At 34.4% G+C, this 22023-nt stretch overlaps 1 protein-coding gene across 1 annotated transcript; it reads right to left on the reverse strand.

Moving 5' to 3' along the window:
- Window positions 1–15460: 15460 nt before the first annotated feature.
- On the reverse strand, window positions 15461–20233 carry LOC139495705 (ATP-dependent DNA helicase Q1-like). The gene is made up of 3 exons (XM_071284035.1): window positions 19990–20233; window positions 19179–19338; window positions 15461–16675 (listed from the first exon to the last, which is right to left on the reverse strand). The coding sequence occupies exons 1-3, from the start codon at window positions 20183–20185 to the stop codon at window positions 15703–15705; spliced, it is 1329 nt and encodes a 442-aa protein (XP_071140136.1). The 5' UTR covers window positions 20186–20233; the 3' UTR covers window positions 15461–15702.
- Between the last annotated feature and the right edge of the window lie 1790 nt (window positions 20234–22023).

A 22023-nucleotide genomic window follows, 5' to 3' on the forward strand; every position in this document is an offset into this window, starting at 1 on the left:
TAGTTGTCATGAGAAACCATGTATTGACAAAGCAAATAGTTACTTAATGGTGTGATTAATACAGTATATGTTTATTTCAAAAGTAACAAGGACTGTATTTAAATTAAGACACAATATCAGAGTTAAATATCAACATGATTTTGCATCCTTTATTTAAATAAATTAACAATGATGGTATTCAATAATTTAATAAAAGCCAAGTATTGATTTGTAAAAGAACCCCCCTTTTTTTGGACAATCAATGCATTTGAATGGGGACATGAAATTGGAACACCCCCTTTTGTCCTGGGTTAGGAACCCCCCTTTTTAAAATGGCTTGCTCCGCCCTGTTCAAGTGGTGTATCCAGAAATTTTCATAAGAGGAGGCCCACTGACTGCCTATGAGGCGGCCCTTTCCAGTCATGCTTCATTGGTTCCCTATAAAAACAGTAACATTTTTCCCACAAAAGAGGGGGGTCCTGAAAAACTTTTTTGATCTGAAAGATAATAAGAGGCAGATCCAGTCATTTAAAAAAAATGAGGGGATGGTCCTAATCCAGAGTAAAAAGGGTGGATAGGTTCTAACTTGGGCTCTCATTCAAATGTATTGATCGTCAAAAAAAAGGGGGGGGGGGTTGGCTGAACCCTCCCCTTGATCTGCCACTGAAAGGGTAGAGAAAAGTAGTTTTTTGTACACATATAAAGAAAGCACTGAGTGCTTTTTTAATATTCATTTTATCGAAAATTAACATGACTAAATCCAGACATAAATAATATAGAATGGCTACTGCTTAAGGGCATGATTTTCATGATTAGTTCATAATATGTTCTAATAAGTGTTTTTATTCTTTATTCTGATGTCAATAACTTTTATTCACAATATGAGGTATCTTCTATATTTGTTCAAATTGTTGTTGGATTGCTGTCAAACTGATGCCTACCCTACATCACTTTGATTCTAATAAAAAAAAATAAAGGGATTCACTAGATGAACCATATTTATCTCGAATCTTTTACTTAATTTCTATCATTATTCTAAATGTACCAGACTTTGAAGGCCATTACACTACATTGTACCACTGAATATTTTAGGGTTCTCACTCAAACTCTTTAACTGCACTCTTCAATTTGAAAAGGTGTATTTTAAAAACCACCGTTTTGATTTCGCAGGTAAATTGTTCATTCTAATATTCTTGAATTTTGATAGCCTGGATAATAAACTAGTGCAGGACTAAAATTATGAAAGAAAGAAAGACAGAATATTTTGGTATTAAACAGCATTTCAACAGCATAGGTAATTGTTTTTAAAGCTTCATATACCTCTGGTTTATAGTCTACAATATACCTAACATTGCAGCATAAAAGTTATTGATATTAAAATTTTGAACAGCAGAGTTTGATAAACCAGCTCATATTATTGTAATTTTCAGGCCTTCCAACCTATGAACCTTGATCCTATTGTGTATTGTGAGGAAGACATTGATTGCTAAGGATGTGTCTTGATTTCTGCTTAAATTAGGGGACAACCATTTGATTGTTAGGAAATGGGGCACAAATTTGATGAGGTCAAAAGGTTTATCAGCAACTTAAAGGGGGGGATTTCTTATTTTCACTCCAACCATCATGACCATGGCCTCAATATTTATTTCAGTCGATTCACTTATTGTCTCAAAAACTGCCTCTCCTGGCTCCCTCTACAATGAAATATTCTAGTAACTAATGAAATTTTTTGTTTGATACAGAAAGTTAACGCCCCTATTTTTGAATGATCAATGCAATTGATTGTTTGAATTCAGTGTCTGAATCTAATAATGGTACTATACAGTTTTATGATCACATGCCTGCTTATTTAAGTGACTGGTTTTTAAATCTCTTATAAATAGACTATCAAGTTTATCAAATTTAAATTGCCATATGTTTTTTAAATAGAATTTGAACAATTGACTGAACATTTGTCTCTGATCAGAAAAAAGTTTCTTCTGTCAATGTCTGTAGAAATTTTATTTCATTTGCAATAAAATAAATATATTAACATTCATGATACAGTACATGTACAAAGATTTACAAAAAAAAAAAAAAAAAAATACCAACTGTCCTTACATATTTTTAAAAGACACATGGCAATTAAATTCAAATAGTTATTTTTGCCTGTTTGTTCTTGTTTTTTTCAAATGGCTGGATCTGCCCCTGCATAATTCGCAGTTGTCACTACACATAATATATAAGCAGATATAAATAACATTATCACATGTACATTTGTATTTTCTGCGTTTACATACAAACAGCTTTTCTAAGGTCAAAAACAGCATATTGCACAAAGCTTACAGCTTGTTACTAAAAATAATTTCCAGAAATTCACAATTTAAGCCTTTTTGAAAGGTTAAATCAACCTTGAGCACAGTCCTCACTCAGTATGCTTCTCTTTGGTTATCCACCTCATCCAACAGCTATAATTGTATGTTACCTGTTACTTTCATTATTTAGGTCATTGAGCAATATTTGAACTAGTGCTTAAGATTTTCCTTAATGAAAAATGCCTTTGTTCAGTTTTGCCAAATTGATTGTTAGTCTGTAGGAATTGGCATCATTGAAATGACTCAACCATTTTTCAAATAAGCAAATGTTGCAGCTTTCAGTTAAAGCATGCTAAATGTTGTATTTTTCAGGCTATTTGTAAGTTGACATCCAGTACTTCATCAGCACAAGACCGAGGAACAGCTTATTACTACAGGAATTTGTACATGTTGAATGCAAGAAATGTTAAACATGAAGTAAAACTCATACAGGGCTTATAAACATCTATATTATACAATCTTTGATGCTATCTGTTGTATATTCTTTCTGAAGCAATTTAATTTGACTTCTTATGAGGATCCAATACCTTTTCCTCCGAAGTTTGCAGAATTAAAAAATGTGGAAAAAATTGAATGGGTCAACAGTGTTATTGAGAGTGTTGTGGATATATGGTTTTTTGAAAGAAAAAAAAACGGACATTGTACAAGAGGTTAGGGATGTCCTGAATGACCGTGATCATCTTGAAAATTATTATGTGCAGAATATGTACGAAGGGCGTTTTCATTGCCACTTTTGTTTGAACACGTATGCCTTTGTAGGAACATTAAAGAAACATGAGGCAAAAGAACACAACTACAATTCCCCAGCAGTTAAAAAAGACAAAAAGAAAAAAAAAGAACAACAAGACAACCTTCTTGATCATCTTTTGCTGATATTTAAACTCACAGCACTACATAAAAATTAAGATACATCAGGAGATATGGGTGATGGTTTCAGATCTGTTCGTTCAGCAAAGTATGAGCTTCCAATTTTTAATAAGACTGGCAAAGTCAAGTACACCATAGGCTGTACACATCTGATAACAATGACATCTGGTACAATGCCCGCTGACATCACATAAAGACTGGTAGCAAACAGGTGCATTAACTTACAAGGAGGAAAGAACAACAACATGGCTCTTGACGAGTATGTTGAACTACTGAATAGAGATAGTAAAGTTGCTGCAACTGGGTGTCAAACAAAAGACAGCATTCTTTCCAAATCAAAAGAATTTCCTCATTTGATCAATTTGATTAAACATTATGATGTTATTAGTGAAATGCGCACACGAAAGGGTTGTCATCATCTTCCATCCTACCAAAAAGATGTAGAGAAGGTAGCTAAAGATTTAATTGACATAAAGGCCTTTAACAATTCACCTGGAAGGACAATAAAATGTGAAGAACTATGTATGGACAGAAATCCATACAAAAACTCTGCAAAGGATTTGTCAACCCTTATTTTCCGCCATAGGCCTAGAGTTCCTTTCAGACGGCTGAGAGATCGTCATTTTTGAACTGTAAATCTGTCATACCTGGAACATTCATCTTGTTTGTTTTTATTTGGGGGGGGGGGGGGGGGGGGGGTGTGTCTTTAAAAACACCTGTGAACATTTTTGAAATAACTTAAATATGGCAACATTTGATTTTCTAATTTGCTTTTATTGATTTTAAAACCCCGGCCTATTAAGTTTGTATTTTGTTTTACTTTGTTAGTCTGTTTTAGTAAATGTAGTAAATTTTAACCCAATTGTCCACCAGGAATGTGAATTACTTAATCAAACATGTCAAATATTAAGCAGGTTCAAACTTAGATGTGCAACATAAGAAGGGGTGCTTCATATGGACCAATATTACCGTTCTGGAACACTAGAAATGGCAATATTTTTTTCCTGTGGTGTTTTGATGTTCAGTTTAAGTTCCACATTGTATTTTTTTGACTGTGCTTATCTTTATCTTTTCCGAAATCGGAGATCTATATTTTAATTGGATTACTTTTCACCCATGGTGTTGTCAGTTTTAACTGACTTATACTTTGACTGCTTCACAAATATCTTTCGTCTCTTTTTGTTTGGATTGGGACTAATCGCATAATGTTCTGACACATTCAGTTATGATAAATTAAAATGCAATCAAGTAAGGAAAAACAAACAAAAAAGAATTGAGAATGCAATTAATTCACCATGTTTATTAAATCTATAATACTAAAATTACGAGGTCCAATTTGTCAGCCGTCATCACGTAAAAACGACGAATCAAAGAATTCAGCTTTATATATAACTAATATAGTACAAAGGTGTAGATTAAAAATTACACCACTCCAGGCCCTTTTGTTTTCCACGTAATTAATATTGCCAATAATTAAGAAGTTCCGGGTCGAGTCCGATACCGATACCAATAGTATATTCACCTGTTACCTATTACCTTATCTGTACGTTCCGCATCTAACAGGTGCACCACCAAACGGTGTATTTAGGATTATGCTATATACACGGATCATAATCACAGGGTTGACACTACTAAATTCAATCATTGTCAAATTGTTACCTATTGTAGTATTTTAATCAGTAAGACTTTCTAAGATAACAATACGAATACTAAAAATATGGACTAAAAATAAGGTGTATATAGGAACCGTTTTCAATTTGTTAGCGGGCATGACATAAAACAGCGAATCAAATAATTCAACTTTATTTATAACTAACATAGGACAATGCTGTTGATTAAAAATTACTCCATTCCGGACCTTTTGTTATCCAAATAATTAATATTACCAATAATTGATAAGTTCCAGTTCGACGGGTTCAAACAGAAAGATTTGAAAGCAGAGAAAACTGTGTATCTTATTATCGGCATGACTTTATCAGATAAAAAATAATACTAAAATAAGGCTTGCGCATAATTATATACTTTAATTCAGTCACGGACCCGCGATATCACGGTTGTGTTCTAGTCATAATATAAATGTCATTAAGTTACATTAAGTTAATTTTTACATCCTCATGATTTGAAATTATATTTTTACTGCTTTAGGAACATCTATTCATTACATAAAACCGTGAGCTTAACTCAATTTATTTTACTTAAATATGGCTGTTCAATTAAAATATACATGGGACAGATGATCTACAGTACAATGTACATGTAAGGATGGCACTATACCTTTCTGTGGGTATAAAGTACATTCAAATTTAAATTTTGCATCTCTATTGATGGTTTCCCCATTTTGAAATTATTTTAACTTGCCATATACATGCATGCAATTTGATAAGACCTTGTAACAGTTGAACTAAAAAAAGTATAAAAATCATGTGTGTGAAAAACAAGAGTTATTTGATACGACAGTTCACAAAGGTTGTAATATTTTTTAGCTTGATACATGTATATATTTCTCTTATAATATTTTTATATATATGTACATGATTGCATCAAAATGTACATTGAAATAACCAAATAAACATGAATACTTCTAATTCTTATCTGTATATGTAGTCACTATATATGTATATTGATGCATAAACTAGTCTATGAAGCCAAAAATAAAAAAAAGTCTAAGTTTATTTCAACATGTTCACATTTACGAGGAAAATCCACATGAAAAAGTCTTTTTACCTCCAGAGTTGTGTAGGTCCTGCATATACATTAACACCATATTAAACTAAAAAATACCATTTGCTGTCACTGACCAATAAACCAAAACTTGACAAATGAACTTTACAACAGAAATATGAACACATATAATCATTTTGAATCACCTCAGTGGCGGATTCAGGGGAGGGTTCCGGGGGTTGGATCAGCCCCTGTACCTTAATATATATGTAGTCGGAATAGTCTTAGATAATGACACAGAAAAGCAGACCATGGAATTGGTTCATGTTTAGGTGGTTTTTGTGAATTCTCACAAACAGATCACAAAACAATAAATCCACTCACAGCTGACCTATTGGGTTTTCTTAAGTACACGCATATGTATTGTGAACAAGAGTGCACATGCTGAATTAATCATTGATATTATGTTGATAGTCCTAAATATAAAGCTTTATTACAACTTTCTCATAAACTCATTAACCAAGATAACTAAACATTGACCAATAAACCATGAAAATGAGGTCAATGTCAGATGAACCATGCCAGGCAGACATTTTAACAATTCTTCCATACAAATGTACACCAAATATAGTTGCCCTATTGCTTATAGTTTAAGACAAGAGTGCACACGCTCAAATGTCTCGCCTTCTTTACTAATCCTTGATATGATGTTGATAGTCCCAAGTATAAAGCTTTATTAACCAAGATAGCTGAACAAAGACCAATGAACCATGAAAATGAGGTCAAGGTCAGATGAACCATGCCAGGCAGACATTTTAACAATTCTTCCATACAAATGTACACCAAATATAGTTGCCCTATTGCTTATAGTTCAAGACAAGAGTGCACATGCTAAAATGTCTCGCCTTTACTAATCATTGATATGATGTCGATAGTCCCAAGTATAAAGCTTTATTAACCAAGATAACTGAACAAAGACCAATGAACCATGAAAATGAGGTCAAGGTCAGATAAACCATGCCAGGCACACATGTACAGCTAACAATGCTTACATATAACAAATACAGTAGACCTATTACTTATAGTTTAAGAAAAATAGACCAAAACACAAAAACTTAACACTGAGCAATGAACCGTGAAATTGATTGATTGATTGTTGGTTGCTTTACGCCGCATTAGCACAAACAGGCTATATCGCGGCGAGAGCTAATTCGAATATTTTTACAATTTAAAGCATATTTTTAAAATAAGACAAAAAGTCCTTCAATATACTAAAATTCTTGACTAAAGCAAATTGAGTATATACAAATAAAAATCAACAGTAAAATAACGTGATAAAAATTAAAATCGATTTAAATATAATAACATTTTTATATTCTATAATAAATTCCAATTTCTTTTAAAAAAGCAACAATATTTGTAAATGGAACATTATTAAATAAATCATACATATTATTGACATTGAAATGCTTCTTACGAATATCAGCAAAGTCAATACAATTAATTAAAACATGTTTAATAGTATACTTGTAGTTGCAAGGAACACATTGTGGTTCATCTTCATTTTTTAAAAGATACTCGTGTGTTATTCTAGTATGACCAATACGACATCTAGTAATAACACACTGATCTTTTCTGCACATAATATTATTAAAAGGTTTGCCTAAATTAGGTTTAATTTCATGCAATTTATTATCATCTTTTTTACTCCATTTATTTTTCAATATATTAAAAACATATTCTCTAATATTAGATTTAAAATCAGTATATGGTATATCACAGTTAGATAGAGGATCACCCAGGGCATTCTTTGCCTCAAGGTCTACAGCTGTGTTTCCAAGGATTCCAACATGACTCGGAACCCATAGAAATATTATTTCTTTCAGAAGAATTTTTAAATTCCTCATTACATATAAAATTTTCAGGATTGTTGGGTTTTTAATTTTAGTATTTCGTATAGCTTGTAAGCATGAAAGTGAATCGGAACATATAATAAATTTGGATTTATCTGAAGAAGCAATAAATTTCAAAGCCAAAATTATTGCTTCTGCTTCAGCAGTAAAGATGGATGCATCAGATGGCAAACGGAGAGTTGCAGCTCTGTCCCTGAAGACAGCAGCAGATGCAACTCTATCACCATCTTTTGATCCATCAGTATAGACAGTTGAAAAATCTAGATAATCGGCCTTAATTTCAGCATAGTGTTGCTGAATTAAAAGAGGATTTGTTTTATTTTTATTGTGTTCACGGAGATCAAATATCATTTTTGGTTTTGGAAGTTCCCATGGAGGACATTTGCAAGTTTTAACTTGAGCAACAGATTTTAAATCAAAAGAAGCTAAATGTGGTTTTAAACGTATACCTAACGGAGGAATTTTATTTTCATGTTTTGCAAAAATATCTGCATAAATTGGATTAAAAACACAGCTGTAGGCAGGATTATCTGAATGGGCTTTTAGTTTGACAGCATATTGAAGTCCAAGCTTCAAACGTCTGTCAGAGAGTGAGTGCTCATCAGCCTCTACATACAGACTCTCAACTGGTGAGGTTTTAAATGCGCCAAGACAGAGACGCAAACCTTGGTGATGCACAGCATCGAGAATCTGTATGTAGGACTTCCTTGCAGAGCCATACACTATAGAGCCATAATCTAGTTTAGATCTTACTAGAGATCTATATAAATTGAGTAAAATGTTGCGATCAGCACCCCAGTCGGTGCTGCCGACAACTTTTAAAATATCTAAAGCTTTTAAACATCTCGCTTTTAACATTTTGATATGGGGTAGAAAGGTTAACTTTTTATCGAAAAAAAACCAAGAAATTTGGTTTCATCAACCATTTTAATTGGGTTGCCGTACAAAGTTAGTTCTGGATCAAGATGCAATTTTCTTTTGTTACAAAAATGCATCCCGACCGTTTTTGACGTGGAAAATTTAAAACCATTTTCCGAGGCCCATTTTTCAATTCTTCCAAGACATAATTGTAATTGTCTTTCAATGTTATTCATATTTTTGCCTCTGTAACATATTAAAAAATCATCAACGTACAATGAACCTTCAATATTACTTTTTAAAACTTCAACAAGGCTGTTGATTTTAAGACTAAATAATGTAACAGATAAAATACTGCCCTGAGGGACACCCATCTCTTGATCATACAGATCAGACATGGTCAAATTAACTCTAACATTAAATTGTCTGTTAGAGAGAAAATTAGAAATAAAATTAGGCATATTGCCTTTCAACCCCATATCAAATAGATCTTTTAAAATACCATATTTCCATGCAGTATCATAGGCCTTCTCAAGGTCGAAAAAGACCGACACTACATGTTCATTTTTCGCAAAACCATTACGGACAAATGATTCGAATCGAACAAGATGATCAAGAGTACTGCGGCCCTGTCGGAATCCACACTGGATATTGGCTAATAGCCCATTGGATTCAAGGAACCAAACAAGGCGATCATTGACCATCCGTTCGAGTGTTTTACAGACACAACTGGTAAGAGCAATTGGTCGATAATTAATAGGATCCGTATGATCTTTACTTGGTTTTGGAATAGGCACGACGGTTGCAAGCTTCCAGATTGATGGTAAATCACCAGATTCCCAGATGTTATTCATGAGCTGCAAGAGAGCGTCTAGTGAGGAATCTGGCAAGTGTTTTAAGAGTTGGTAGTGAATATTATCAGGCCCACAAGCTGTATCATGGGCTTTTGACAGAGATGTTTTAAGTTCTTCAAGAGAAAATAGTTTATTAAAATTTTCACCATTTTTTGATTTAAAGTTTAATTTAATTTTTTCTTTTTGTTTTTTAACTTTTTTAAAGTCTTCTCTGTAGTTGTTACAAGAAGAAGATTTCGCAAAAGTTTCACCAAGCTTGTTGGCAATATCCTTTTCAGATGTTAATAAATCATTGCCGTCTTTCAAATGTTTTACAGTGGCTTTAGAATGTTTACCTTTTATTTTATTTACCATATTCCAAACTTTTGTCATCGGAGTGCGAGATGTAATCCCCGAGACAAATTTTTTCCAGGATGTTCGTCGGGCTTGCCTACAAGTCCGCCGTGCCTTAGCGCGAAAAATACGGAAATTACTCAAGTTTTCCGTCGTTGGTTGTTGACTAAACCGTCTTTCAGATTTTTTACGGTCACCTATGGCTTGATCACAAGCGTCATCAAACCATGGTTTGCTGGGATGTCTAGGATTTGCCGAGGTCTTAGGAATAGTTCTGTCAGCAATTGACGTTAAAACTGTATTAAAAGTTAAAATTGGATCATGTACAGTCTCAAACATCTTTGACTGAAGTTCCGCTTGACAGAGATTCTCAAACAAGGACCAGTCCGCTTTGTCCAGTTTCCAACGTGGAACTCTCTGTTGGGCAGAAGTAAAAAGATGTTCAAGTACTATTGGAAAGTGATCACTTCCACATAGATCATCATGAACACGCCATGAATAATCCAGGAGCAGAGAGGGATCGCATATAGTGATATCAATAGAAGAATAAGACCCGTTTCCAGGATGAAGATATGTATTAGATCCATCATTAAAAATGCATAATCCTTCTTGAGAGACAAAGTCCTCAATGATCTTACCTTTGGCATTATGAGTCTTGCTACCCCATAATGGATTGTGAGCATTGAAGTCGCCCATAAGTATAAATGGTGAGGGTAATTGATCAGTGAGGTTTTTGAGTTTTGCTTTATCTATAATTGAATTGGGTGGAATATATATCGAACATAATGTAATTGTTTTGTCTACTGATAAACGAATTGCAACTGCTTGCAGATCAGTGGTGAGTTGGACTGTGCTATGAATGACGTTGTCCTTCACAAAAATGGATGATCCGCCTGCAGCACGTTCATCTACTTTAGAAAATGTGCTATACATGTTGTATCCTTTTAAAGATACATTGTCACTTTCTTTTAAATGAGTTTCTTGAAGACAAAATGCAATAGGTAAAAATGACTGAACTAGAAGTGTTAACTCGAGAAGATTTATTTTAAGACCTCGGCAATTCCATTGGATGATATTTGTCATTATTTAATAAATGAAGGGCGAATGCTGTCGAGTTTGCCAGCATTCTTATTTCGCTCACCCTGAGATTTGGATCTTTCGGGTGGCGGAACACTTTCGATATCCATTTCAGTTTCGTCGATAAGTGTTGAAAATCTGTTGTGCGAGGAGAGTCGTCGATCTCCAGGACCACACGCAGCTGGTTTTACTCCGCCTCGACCCCTACCCCGCGACCTCGAATCAGAAGACTTCTGAGAGGATGTATTCTTTTGGACATCCTTCTTTTCTGGAGAACGAAGAGGAGATGGGGCTCTAGTAGACTTTGCATTGGACGAAGAAGATAACTTTTTGGATGCAGCTGAAGGAAGACTATTTGAGGTGGAAGAATCATCTATGTCACTGGGAAGATCCCAGACAGATTCACCGCACCAATTGTGTATTTCTACTGTTTCTTTTTTATTTGATTTCTTTTTCTCATTTTTTTTGTGTGATGATAGTGAGCTCTGTAAGGAAGATTGAGTTGACTGAGTACTGGTTTTGGAAGATTTTGGTTTCCTTGGAATTATTATTTTATCGGTAGGTTCTGTTTCAACAGGCAGCATTTTAAAATTGTCCGCATCAATTGGCCAAGTCATGCGAGTTTTTGTATTCTCGTGACTGAATGAGCGGACAACTTTGCTGGCGTACGATGGTCTGTTTGAAACAAGGAGATCAATCGAAACAGAAGCTATCTGTTTAGCTTCTGGGTAACTAATGTTTCTTTCTGTTTTAATTTTAATTATATTTTTTTCTTTAAGGTAAACAGGGCAGTCCCATGACGATGAAAAATGGGATTCACTACAGTTTACGCATTTAGAAGATTCAGAGCTACAGTTTGTTCCCTCGTGTCCTTCGTCAGAACACTTGAAGCATCTCTGCTTACCACGACATTGTTTGCTTCCATGACCAAACTTTTGACAAGTAAAGCATCGGATTGGGTTTGGGATAAACATGTCAACTCTGATTCCGAAGCAACCTAAAGTAATAGATGGAGGAGGAGTTGGAGTTCTAAAGGTCAAAAGATAAGTATTTAATTTGATTATATTTCCATTCTTTTTAATTTGAAATCTAATAACATTAGTTACACCTTGGCTTGAAAGTTCCTCACCGATTTCTTCCACAGTAAGGTCACCAAGGTATTGACTTCTGTCTCGAATGATCCCCTTGCAGCTGTTCAAAGTGTTATGAGGAGAGGCAGAAACAGGAAAGTTTGATATTGTAGACATTTTAAGTAAATTTGTTGATTGACTTTTGTTGGAACATTCAACCAACAAATTGCCAGATCTCATTTTTGAAACTTTTTTAACAGTACCAGCAACGCTTTGAATTTGTTTGTGAATTACAAAGGGCGATATTTTTGAAATTGGTTTTTCTTCTGTTCCTTTTATTACAATAAATCTGGGCCAACTGTCATCTTCCCGACAGGGCTCTGAGTCATCACATTTTCTTTTCTTATGTATTAAAGCTGATTTAGAAGGTTTGTTTTGTTGTGCCATATGAAAGGAGAAAGATTCACCATTCTTGCCATCCACCCACCTCGGAGTGCCTACAAGGGCGATGCTGTGTTTCCGTGGCGAACCGGGATCGAGTGCTAATGCTGAAAACGAGCTCCAAATATAATGTAGCTGGTCCTCAAAATCAGCACCTAAGATCCACTGCGGAAAGCACCAGATGTTCCAAGAATAGTATACTCAAGCAGAGCGTATCCATCAAGCGAAAAAGAAAGCGTACCACTTGATTGACCCATGAGCCATCGCCTTCTTCAGTTATCCAAAATATAAATAGCTTAATTTAAAATACATGTGTCTATTATGAAAATTGTTACAAGAAAGCTTATTGTTGAGGATTAACTGAAGGGCTCGACATGACCAGCCGATTGATCGAACCGGGTCCATCCGACCTCCCGTTTAGATGATTTCGAAGCCAAAGCAGCTTATTGAACTATAGTCTCGTCCGTCCGGGTATTTTCTGACCGTAAGGAGTCAACCACCGACACGGGTAGCAACCCACGGCAAACGGGTTGGAGAGCCTATTTTATTTAAAACATCGGGCATCTCACGATGTTCGGATCACTTTAGTCTAGTCTCTACCCTTCGACCTGTCCATCATGGGTAACCCTACCAGGAGACGAAGCTCCAGCTGGCATAGCTCTTGTGGTCACTGAGACACACAAGCCCTCCGACCACGGCAAGGATAGCGATCCACCGGAGGGACCGTGAAATTGAGGTTGAGGTCAAATTAAACCTGCACGACTGACATATAGTTCATAAAATATTTCCATACACCAAATAGAGTTGAGCTATGTCATTTGTATTAGATAAAAAGACCAAAACTCAAAATCTTTACTTAGACCAATCAACCATGAAATTGAGGTTAAGGTCAAATTAAACCTGCATGACTGACATATAGTTCATAAAATATTTCCCTACACCAAATAGAGTTGAGCTATGGCATTTGTATTAGATAAAAAGATCAAAACTCAAAAACTTAACTTAGACCAATCAACCATGAAAATGAGGTCAAGGTCAGATGACAGCTGCCCGCTAGACATGTACACCTTACAATCATTCCATAGAACAAATATAGTAGATATATTGCATAAAGTATGAGAAAAACAGACCAAAACACAAAAACCTAACTATAACCACTGAACCATGAAAATGAGGTCAAGATCAGATGACACCTGCCAGTTGGACATGTACACTTAACAGTCCTTCCATACACCGAATAAACTAGCCCTATTGCTTATAGTATCTGAGATATGGACTTGACCACCAAAACTTAACCTTGCTCACTGATCCCTGAAATGAGGTCGAGGTCAAGTGAAAACTGTCTGACGGCATGAGGACCTTGCAAGGTACTCGCATACCAAATATAATTATCCTATTACTTATAATAAGAGAGAATTCAACATTACAAAAAATCTTAACCTTTTTTTCAAGTGGTCACTGAACCATAAAAATAAGGTCAAGGACATTTGACATGTGACTGACGGAAACTTCATAACATAAGGCATCTATATACAAAGTATGAAGCATCCAGGTCTTCCGCCTTCTAAAATATAAAGCTTTTAAAAAGTTAGCTAACACCGCCGCCTGATTACTATCCCTATGTCAAGCTGTCTGCAACGAAAGTTGCAGGCTGGACAAAAAACAGAACAAAACACAAAAACTTATCACTGAGCAATGAACCGTGAAAATGAGGTCAAGGTCAAATAAAACCTAGGCCACTGACATAAAGATCATAAAATATTTCCATACACCAAATATAGTCGACCAATGGCATATAGTATTAGATATATAGATCAAAACTCAAAAACTTAACTATAACCACTGAACCATGAAAATGAGGTCAAGGTCGGATGACACCTGTCAGTTTGACATGTACACATTACAGTCCTTCCATACACTGAATATACTAGACCTATTGCTTATAGAATATGAGATATGGACTTGACCACCAACACTTAAGCTTATTCACTGATCCATGAAATGAGGTCCAGGTCAAGTGAAAACTGTCTGAAGGGAATGAGGACCTTACAAGGTACGCACATACCAAATATAGTTATCCTGTAATCAGAGAGAATTTAACTTTACCAAAAATCTGAACAAGAAAATGAGGTCAAGGACATTGGACATGTGACTGACAAAGTTCGTAACATGAGGCATCTATATACAAAGTATGAAGAATCCAGGTATTCCACCTTCTAAAATATAAAGATTTTAAGAAGTTAGCTAACCCCGCCGTGGGATCCCTATCCCTATGTCGAGCTTTTTGCAACAAAAGTTGCAGGCTCGACAAAAACTGGCGCTACCTTATTAATTTGTTACCAAGGAGCAATGAAATGAATTTCGATTTTCATCGTACCCAACCAAAATTTAGGTTCAGGTCAGGTGTATTCTACCCAATTCTTATTTAGAAATATACATGTATACATTTGGACATGTTTTCAATTTACAATCCAGTGGGGCTTGGAACACCTTTGTTTTTTTTTGGACCATCATTGCATTTTAATGGGAACATATGGCTGGAACACCTTTCTACTAGAAAGGGTGTTCCAGCCAAAAAGTTAAAAAAATGTATAAATGCAGAAATAATAGAATATTGAGATGTGGTTTGATTGCCAATGAGAAAACTCTCCACCAGAGACCAAAAAGGTACAAGTGTTGACTGATCGGATGACTGGATGGACGGACACAAGTATACAATAAAACAGTTATGTTATGAAGTGTTGACTGTTCGGATGACTGAATGGACAAACACAATAATACTAAACAATAAAATAATATGTCTATATAACAGGTAAAATGTATATAGAAAGTTACACACTAAAATTAATAAAAGTTTTATATACATGTAGTTTTATGATATAAAATATGATTGATAAAGTATATGACTTATGTTTGCATTAAAAAATAAATCCAGTAATTTGTGTACAGTTTTAAGCATTAATCATAAATTGTTTATGAGATATTGCACAACATGTGACCCCCCTCCTTTTTTTACAAAAAAACTTAATTACCATGATTACTCCATGTACTCTAGATTAAAATTTTGAATCATCACCAAAAAGTATACAGATCTTTGGATTAATGCAATTACGAAGGGTGTGAAGTTTAAATCAATAATCAACATGATCAATAATCTTTTTTGAGATACAATACGACTTGAAAAATACCATAATTTTGACAGGCGTAGAAATATAAATGAAAAGAAACAAATTTGATCATTCTTAAAAAATGTGAAGTATACACATAATTAAACATTGTAACTGGTTTTGAACTTTTAATCATGGTCTGTCAGATCTTCAATGTCTGTATCTGATTCATACATGTGCAGGTACAATGATTTGTCATAACTAATTGTTTCACTGTCACTTGAAAGTTGTAAGTCACTTGCAAATGCTCCTGATGGTCCAAAATACAATTCTACATTTAATTTCATGCAGTTACCACACTTGCACACCTTTTCACAAAGGTCACAACATGAATGTCTATCTGATTCCTTCTTAGCAACTTCTGAAACTTCTTTCTGCGATATAAAATTCCTGAGCAAGTTCTGTCGTCTGCATCCGTCATTTAGTTTCACGAGATCTTTCACTTCTACATCTAGAAATTTCATATGATTGTGGTTATATAAGATAAAAGTCACAGAATCACTCCCATCTCTCCCAACTCTTCCAACTTCTTGAACTAGGTCAACAATGCTTCTTGGTGGACCGTAGAATAATACTGTTTTAATGTTAACAATATCCACTCCCATTCCCAATGCACTGGTTGCAATAACAATTTTGAGGTCATGGTTAGATTTCTGCAGATCTGATAGTATAAGGCTTTTGATCTGGTCAGTAGTTTCAGAATGGTACATCTGAACATATGGTTTGAAATCTTGTATTTCAGTTGTTATAAATTTGTACAAGTTTGAAACATCTTTAATGGAATTAGCATATAATAGCATTGGTTTAATGTCCATTATCTTCACCTTGATGGTATCAATCAACCAGCACATGGATGACTCAATCTGGCTTTCAACTTTGTTCACAACTATTTTGATGTTTGTTTTATTAGGTGATCTTGTAACTACGTACAAGTTTTCTGTTTGTAAGCAAAGTGCCTCCATCACAAGTTTTCGTATTTTTTTGGTGCAAGTTGCACTTAGAGCCAATAGCGAGGCATCGGGATATAAGGACCTCAACTCTGCTATGTATTTGAACCATTTTCTAAAGGCTTTTTCTTCATTTGGTTCTTCCAGTCCACCCCTTAAAGAAAATAAATGACACAAATTTCAATAAGGAATAAGAAATAATTGTAACAGAAAGCTGTTATGAAGTTTCCCAAAAACAAAGCTCCCATAATTTGTCATTCCCAAATGTCACCTGATATTGAGAAAAGTAAAGAACAAAGTGGTTGGTCGAGTAAAGTGTTATACATTAGTTATGCCTTGGGATTGACCCTGTTTGTAATTCAAATCTTTTAGCAATGACAAACAGGAATATACATGATTTAGGGGTGGGGAAATCGACCATTTCAAAGTTCGCAAAACATGAGGGGATGGGGTATATTATATGATTTGTTTTACTCACCAACCAATGAATATATGGTTTAGGGTATTGGATTTCGACTGATTACAAGTTCTCAAATAAGAGGGGGTGATCTCCAAGGACTCCCATCTATATTTCAATTGATTTATTTTATAGTCTTATACATGAATATATATGGTTTTGAGGAGGGGTTGTGGTGACCCCCAGGGACTCCCCTTACATTTCATTGGATTTGTTTTACTGGCCAATATATGAACATATATGGTTTAGGGTAGGGGATCTCAACTGGTTACAAGTTCTCAAACAGGAGGGGTGACCCCAATAGGGAATATTTCAAATGATTTTATTTTATTGTCTCATACATGTACATTGTTCATGTATATGTATGGTTTATGGGTGGGGATCCCAACCGTTTGAACATGTACACCTTACAGTCCTCCCATAAACCAAATATATAGATCTATAGCTTATATTATCTGAGATCTATAAGGAATTGACATAAAAAAGGTGAAAAATGCCTGACAGGCACGAAGACCTTGGGAGGTACGCACATACCAAATATAGATATCCTATATGTAAAACATGTATTAAATGGGAATAAAATGATTTGCAGAGCACAGCCTGATACAACTGCAGAGGTCAAACCTTGATACAGTCTTAATTAAGATTGTAATCAAGTTTTTGACTTAAAATAGGTTATTGACATGAACGACACAAAATGAATGTGGCTAAAGATCTTGAAATAGGATGGAATATTTGTTATTTTGCAATTGAAGATTTCTTGCTATTGCGCAATACAAATTCCTGAAATTGCACAATACTCAGTGTGCAATCGAATATCACTATCCCTTTCTCACTTTTTCTGCCAAAAAAATAGCAGACTCAACAAAATTCAGATATTTTCCTAAACTAAAGTTAATTTATAAGTAAAAAAACTTAACTAGCAGGAAATGAACAATTGACACTGCTAAGGGTGCTATTTTCCACATTACAATGTTTTTTTTTCAATGGGCATAACTCTTTAAAAAAACTGATAGAAAGTTCCAGGAACTGAATTTCAAAATCGTCCAAGACATTGCTCATATAAATATCAGTGTAATAGCAATCAGATTAGAATGCTGTAATGAGCACAGCCTGATAAAAATACAGAAGTTGAACCTTAACAGTTCAACAAATTTGGACACAATATCCAAACTTGATTTGTCTTACCCGAGTTTGAATTGTGATAAATTTTGGACACAATATATTAAGTTTCTGACACAAATCTCATGTGTTATAAATCAAAAATAAATATGAGCCCCTTAAAAAATTTGAAACCCCTGAACTTTTTTAATCCCATCAAACTCAATCCCAGTTTTCCTATGACTATGTATTTATAGAGGAATTGGTAGTACAATTAAAGAGCCAAACCTTCAAAATACTTTGTACATGTAATCATGGCTAAAATTAAATTACCTTAATCAGCAATTTTAAAATACATGTAGTAACTTCTAAAACTAAATGTACACAAGTTATTATCTTAACTAGAAAAATGCTTATTTGGGCCCCTTTTTGGCTTCTAATTTGAACATTGCTGTTGAGTCCACAATGAATCCCAACCTTAATTATTGTACGACGCCGACTTTGTGATACCAATATACGACCGCATTTTTTTTGGCGGTGGTATAAAAATTGAACAAATGAGAAAGCTGATGGTGCAGTTTTCTATAGTATGTAATATGATAATGTCTTCAAGGGGCATAACCTTTTTTTTTTTTAATAAACATTGTAACTGCATGATCAGCTCTTATTTTCAAACTCTGACATCCAAACACAGATGAAATAAATCGTTAAAATCAACATGTATGTTACAAATTTTATGAAAATCTTGCAAGAATTGTTCATGTGAGAGGTATTTTAACAGAGGATAAGCGGACAGTCTTTATTTTATGCTCACGGCAAGGTATTGTGTACATGTGGGAGACAATAAAGTAATGATGGAAACTTCTGCCCATAAAATTTGGTGTGAGCTACAAAAAAAAACCTGTTACTCTTGTATAGAACTGTTTAAGTTTGTTATAATACATGTAATACCAAAACTTAAGCTGGTGACTTCAATGCCAAATTAACTTCAATCTCTATCTGGTTATGTTGGTCTTAACTGTAATTTCACTCCTAAACAGAAACTTCTATTCCTTTTATATGGTCACATAAGAATTTTGATAACATTGAAGCAACATACCAAGTAGCAACTGTGTGGAATTCATCTATGACAATGAGAGATACGGCAAATTCTTGGATAATACTCCTCCAGTCTTTATCTCCTACCAATGCTTCTGGAGAAGCAAATACAATGTCAACATCTCCCTTTGCTATCATTTCATCTACTTCTTTACTTGCTCCTGAAAAATATTTATGTTTATCATCTACCATTCAACATGTTCAATAACCAGTCAAAGGGCCTTAGGCATGACTGAACATACTGAAAGAAAGTTTTCCGGAGCACTTTTTCAAAAACATTGTAAGACTAGGTATATAAATTTAGATCAATTGATGTTACCCACTTACATGTACATGTATACCAACCTTAAAAGCGGACAATCAAACATATTTTATGTGTAATTTTTTTTTTACATATATATATTTTGTCTTCCTCTTAAGTCTTACATCACTTTCTTGTCTACAATACATGAAGACATATATGTTAACTTCTTTATGTCATTTGGTACTTTGTTGAAAGTTGTTTCATTGGCAATCATGTTTTTTTTAAATAAAGGTGATCAATTGCAACTTTAAAGTTAAACATGTATCAAACCCAAACCGATAAAGGTAAATTAATAAAAGTATATAGAAATACATGTATGACAAAATATATTTTAATAATCAATAAAGGTTTGCCTGATACTACTGTTTTTACAAGGCCGATGTGGTTCTTAGTGTGGTTCTTGGCCGAAACGACCAATGATGAACTGGCTACATGGCAGAAATACTTGTTTTCTTTCCCAAATATAATTTGTAAAATGTCAACCTTAGTCTATATTTAAAGAATTTACCTTTAAATGCTGACTTGATCATAGGCACAGACTGGAGTTTAGAAACTTGGTCTTCAAACAAAGATACTAATGGACCACAAACTACAATTTTACCATCGGTCCTAGTGTCTGTACCTAGTTCCTTCATTTTCCTGGCAACAGGTAGCAGTATCTGGTACGGTAAACTCTTCCCATACCCCTTTGGAAGCGTGACCATGCAGTCGTTGTGTTCCAAAATATTTTGTAAAATTTGTTTCTGTTCACTTTTAAGGGAGCTACCATTTGATTTTTATGGGGGGGGCTAGGATGAAAAATTTTGTCCTGCATTTTTTTTTAGCTGTAATCTCTGTCCTGCCTTTTTATTTTTCACTCTGTTTGGTCCTGCCTTTTTTTTCATAGTTTATCCTGACTTTTTTTTACCTAAATTGTCGTCCTGACTTTTTTTTTTGGTAAGTGTCTCATCCTGCCTTTTTTTTTACTCAAAACTCCTGTCCTGCCTATTTTTTTCAAATTTCATCCTAGCCCCCCCATAAAAATCAAATGGTAGCTCCCTAAGTTCTTTAACTTTGTATTGAGGCAAGACTTCTGTTAGTGCATTGTCTAAGTCGTCTTTCCATTTCTGAGTCGCCGTCGCCATCTTCAAATTATCCCCGAGATAGCGTTCTTTAGAATGATTCTGATTGGTCGATATAAATACTTTCTGGGGTCAAATATTACAAAATATAAGGTCACAAAAGTGAAAGAGAATGCCATAGTTGTTAGATCTCATATGTAGTAACGTAGTATAACGAAATCGGAGATCTATATTTTAATTAGATTGACGGTGGAGAAATTCAAAGCCATTGGATATTAAACTCTTCATAAATTAAACACCAACAATATAAACATTTTGCAGATGCTAATTTTTCAAATATTTATTCTTTATATGTTTGATATTTAGTGTATGTATTATTTCAAGCATTAATAGTAGTATATGATTACTGAACCCCCACAACTGTGGGGTCATAAAACCTGGAAACTTGCTTGGGGTCATAAAATAAGGGATAGTAACTGAACACCCACAACTGTGGGGTCATAAAACCTGGAAACTTACTTGGGGTCATAAAATATAGAAGACTTTAAACACGTGACGTGTGTTTTAACTTCTTAACTACCACTTCTAAATCATGACACGACATGTGATAAATCATCTTGACACTACACCTTTTTCAATCATTCAACATCTGTAGGTCTCTTTGGGGTCATAGAATATAAGATGATTACTGAATGCCGATTGACTATGTAAAAATATGGAATGCTTACTTGGGGACATCAAAATATGGAGTGTTTACTTGGGTCATACAATATTGAGTCTTTTACCGACATCTACAACGTTAAGAGTATATAAAATATGAGATGGTTACTTGGGGGTCATAGAATATGAAATGTTTCATAAAATATGAAAAGGAGTGAGGTAAGGTTTACGGTGTTTATAAATATACTGAGTGCCAATATTTAATTATACTCAAAATCAGTATCCTCAAAATCAAAATCCTCATAGATAGGAATTCGCGCCTGTCCAAGGCTTTCCCAAGGATAGGCACAATGGAAAGTCGGTTAAAATAAACTTAACGACAATATTACATAAAAACACAACTCGCGTTTTAGTAAATAGTATACCAACAAATGCTTTGGTTGACACCGGTGCAGACATATCATGCATATCACAATCATTTTTTTAAATAAGATTTTCATGAGTAAACCGAATTTAAAGAAAACAAAAACACACGTATATTCAGTTTTAGGTATAGGACAACAAAAATTGAGAGTGCTAGGAAAAGTATTTTAGACTATTAAGATAAAAGACAAATGTTTTGAGTTTGATTTTCATGTTATTGACACTTTACCACATTCACTCATCGGTGTAGATTTTTTAGTGACAAACAATGTTACTATTAATTTATCTAGAAAATCTATGGAAATATCAGATAAATGTGCTAAAATTTGCTCACTTGAGACTAGTTTAGGTTTTGCTCGATGTATTAAATCTTGTGCATTGCCTGCCAATTCCGAGAT

This window comes from Mytilus edulis, chromosome 11, assembly GCF_963676685.1.
Source record: "Mytilus edulis chromosome 11, xbMytEdul2.2, whole genome shotgun sequence".
Taxonomy (NCBI): domain Eukaryota; kingdom Metazoa; phylum Mollusca; class Bivalvia; order Mytilida; family Mytilidae; genus Mytilus; species Mytilus edulis.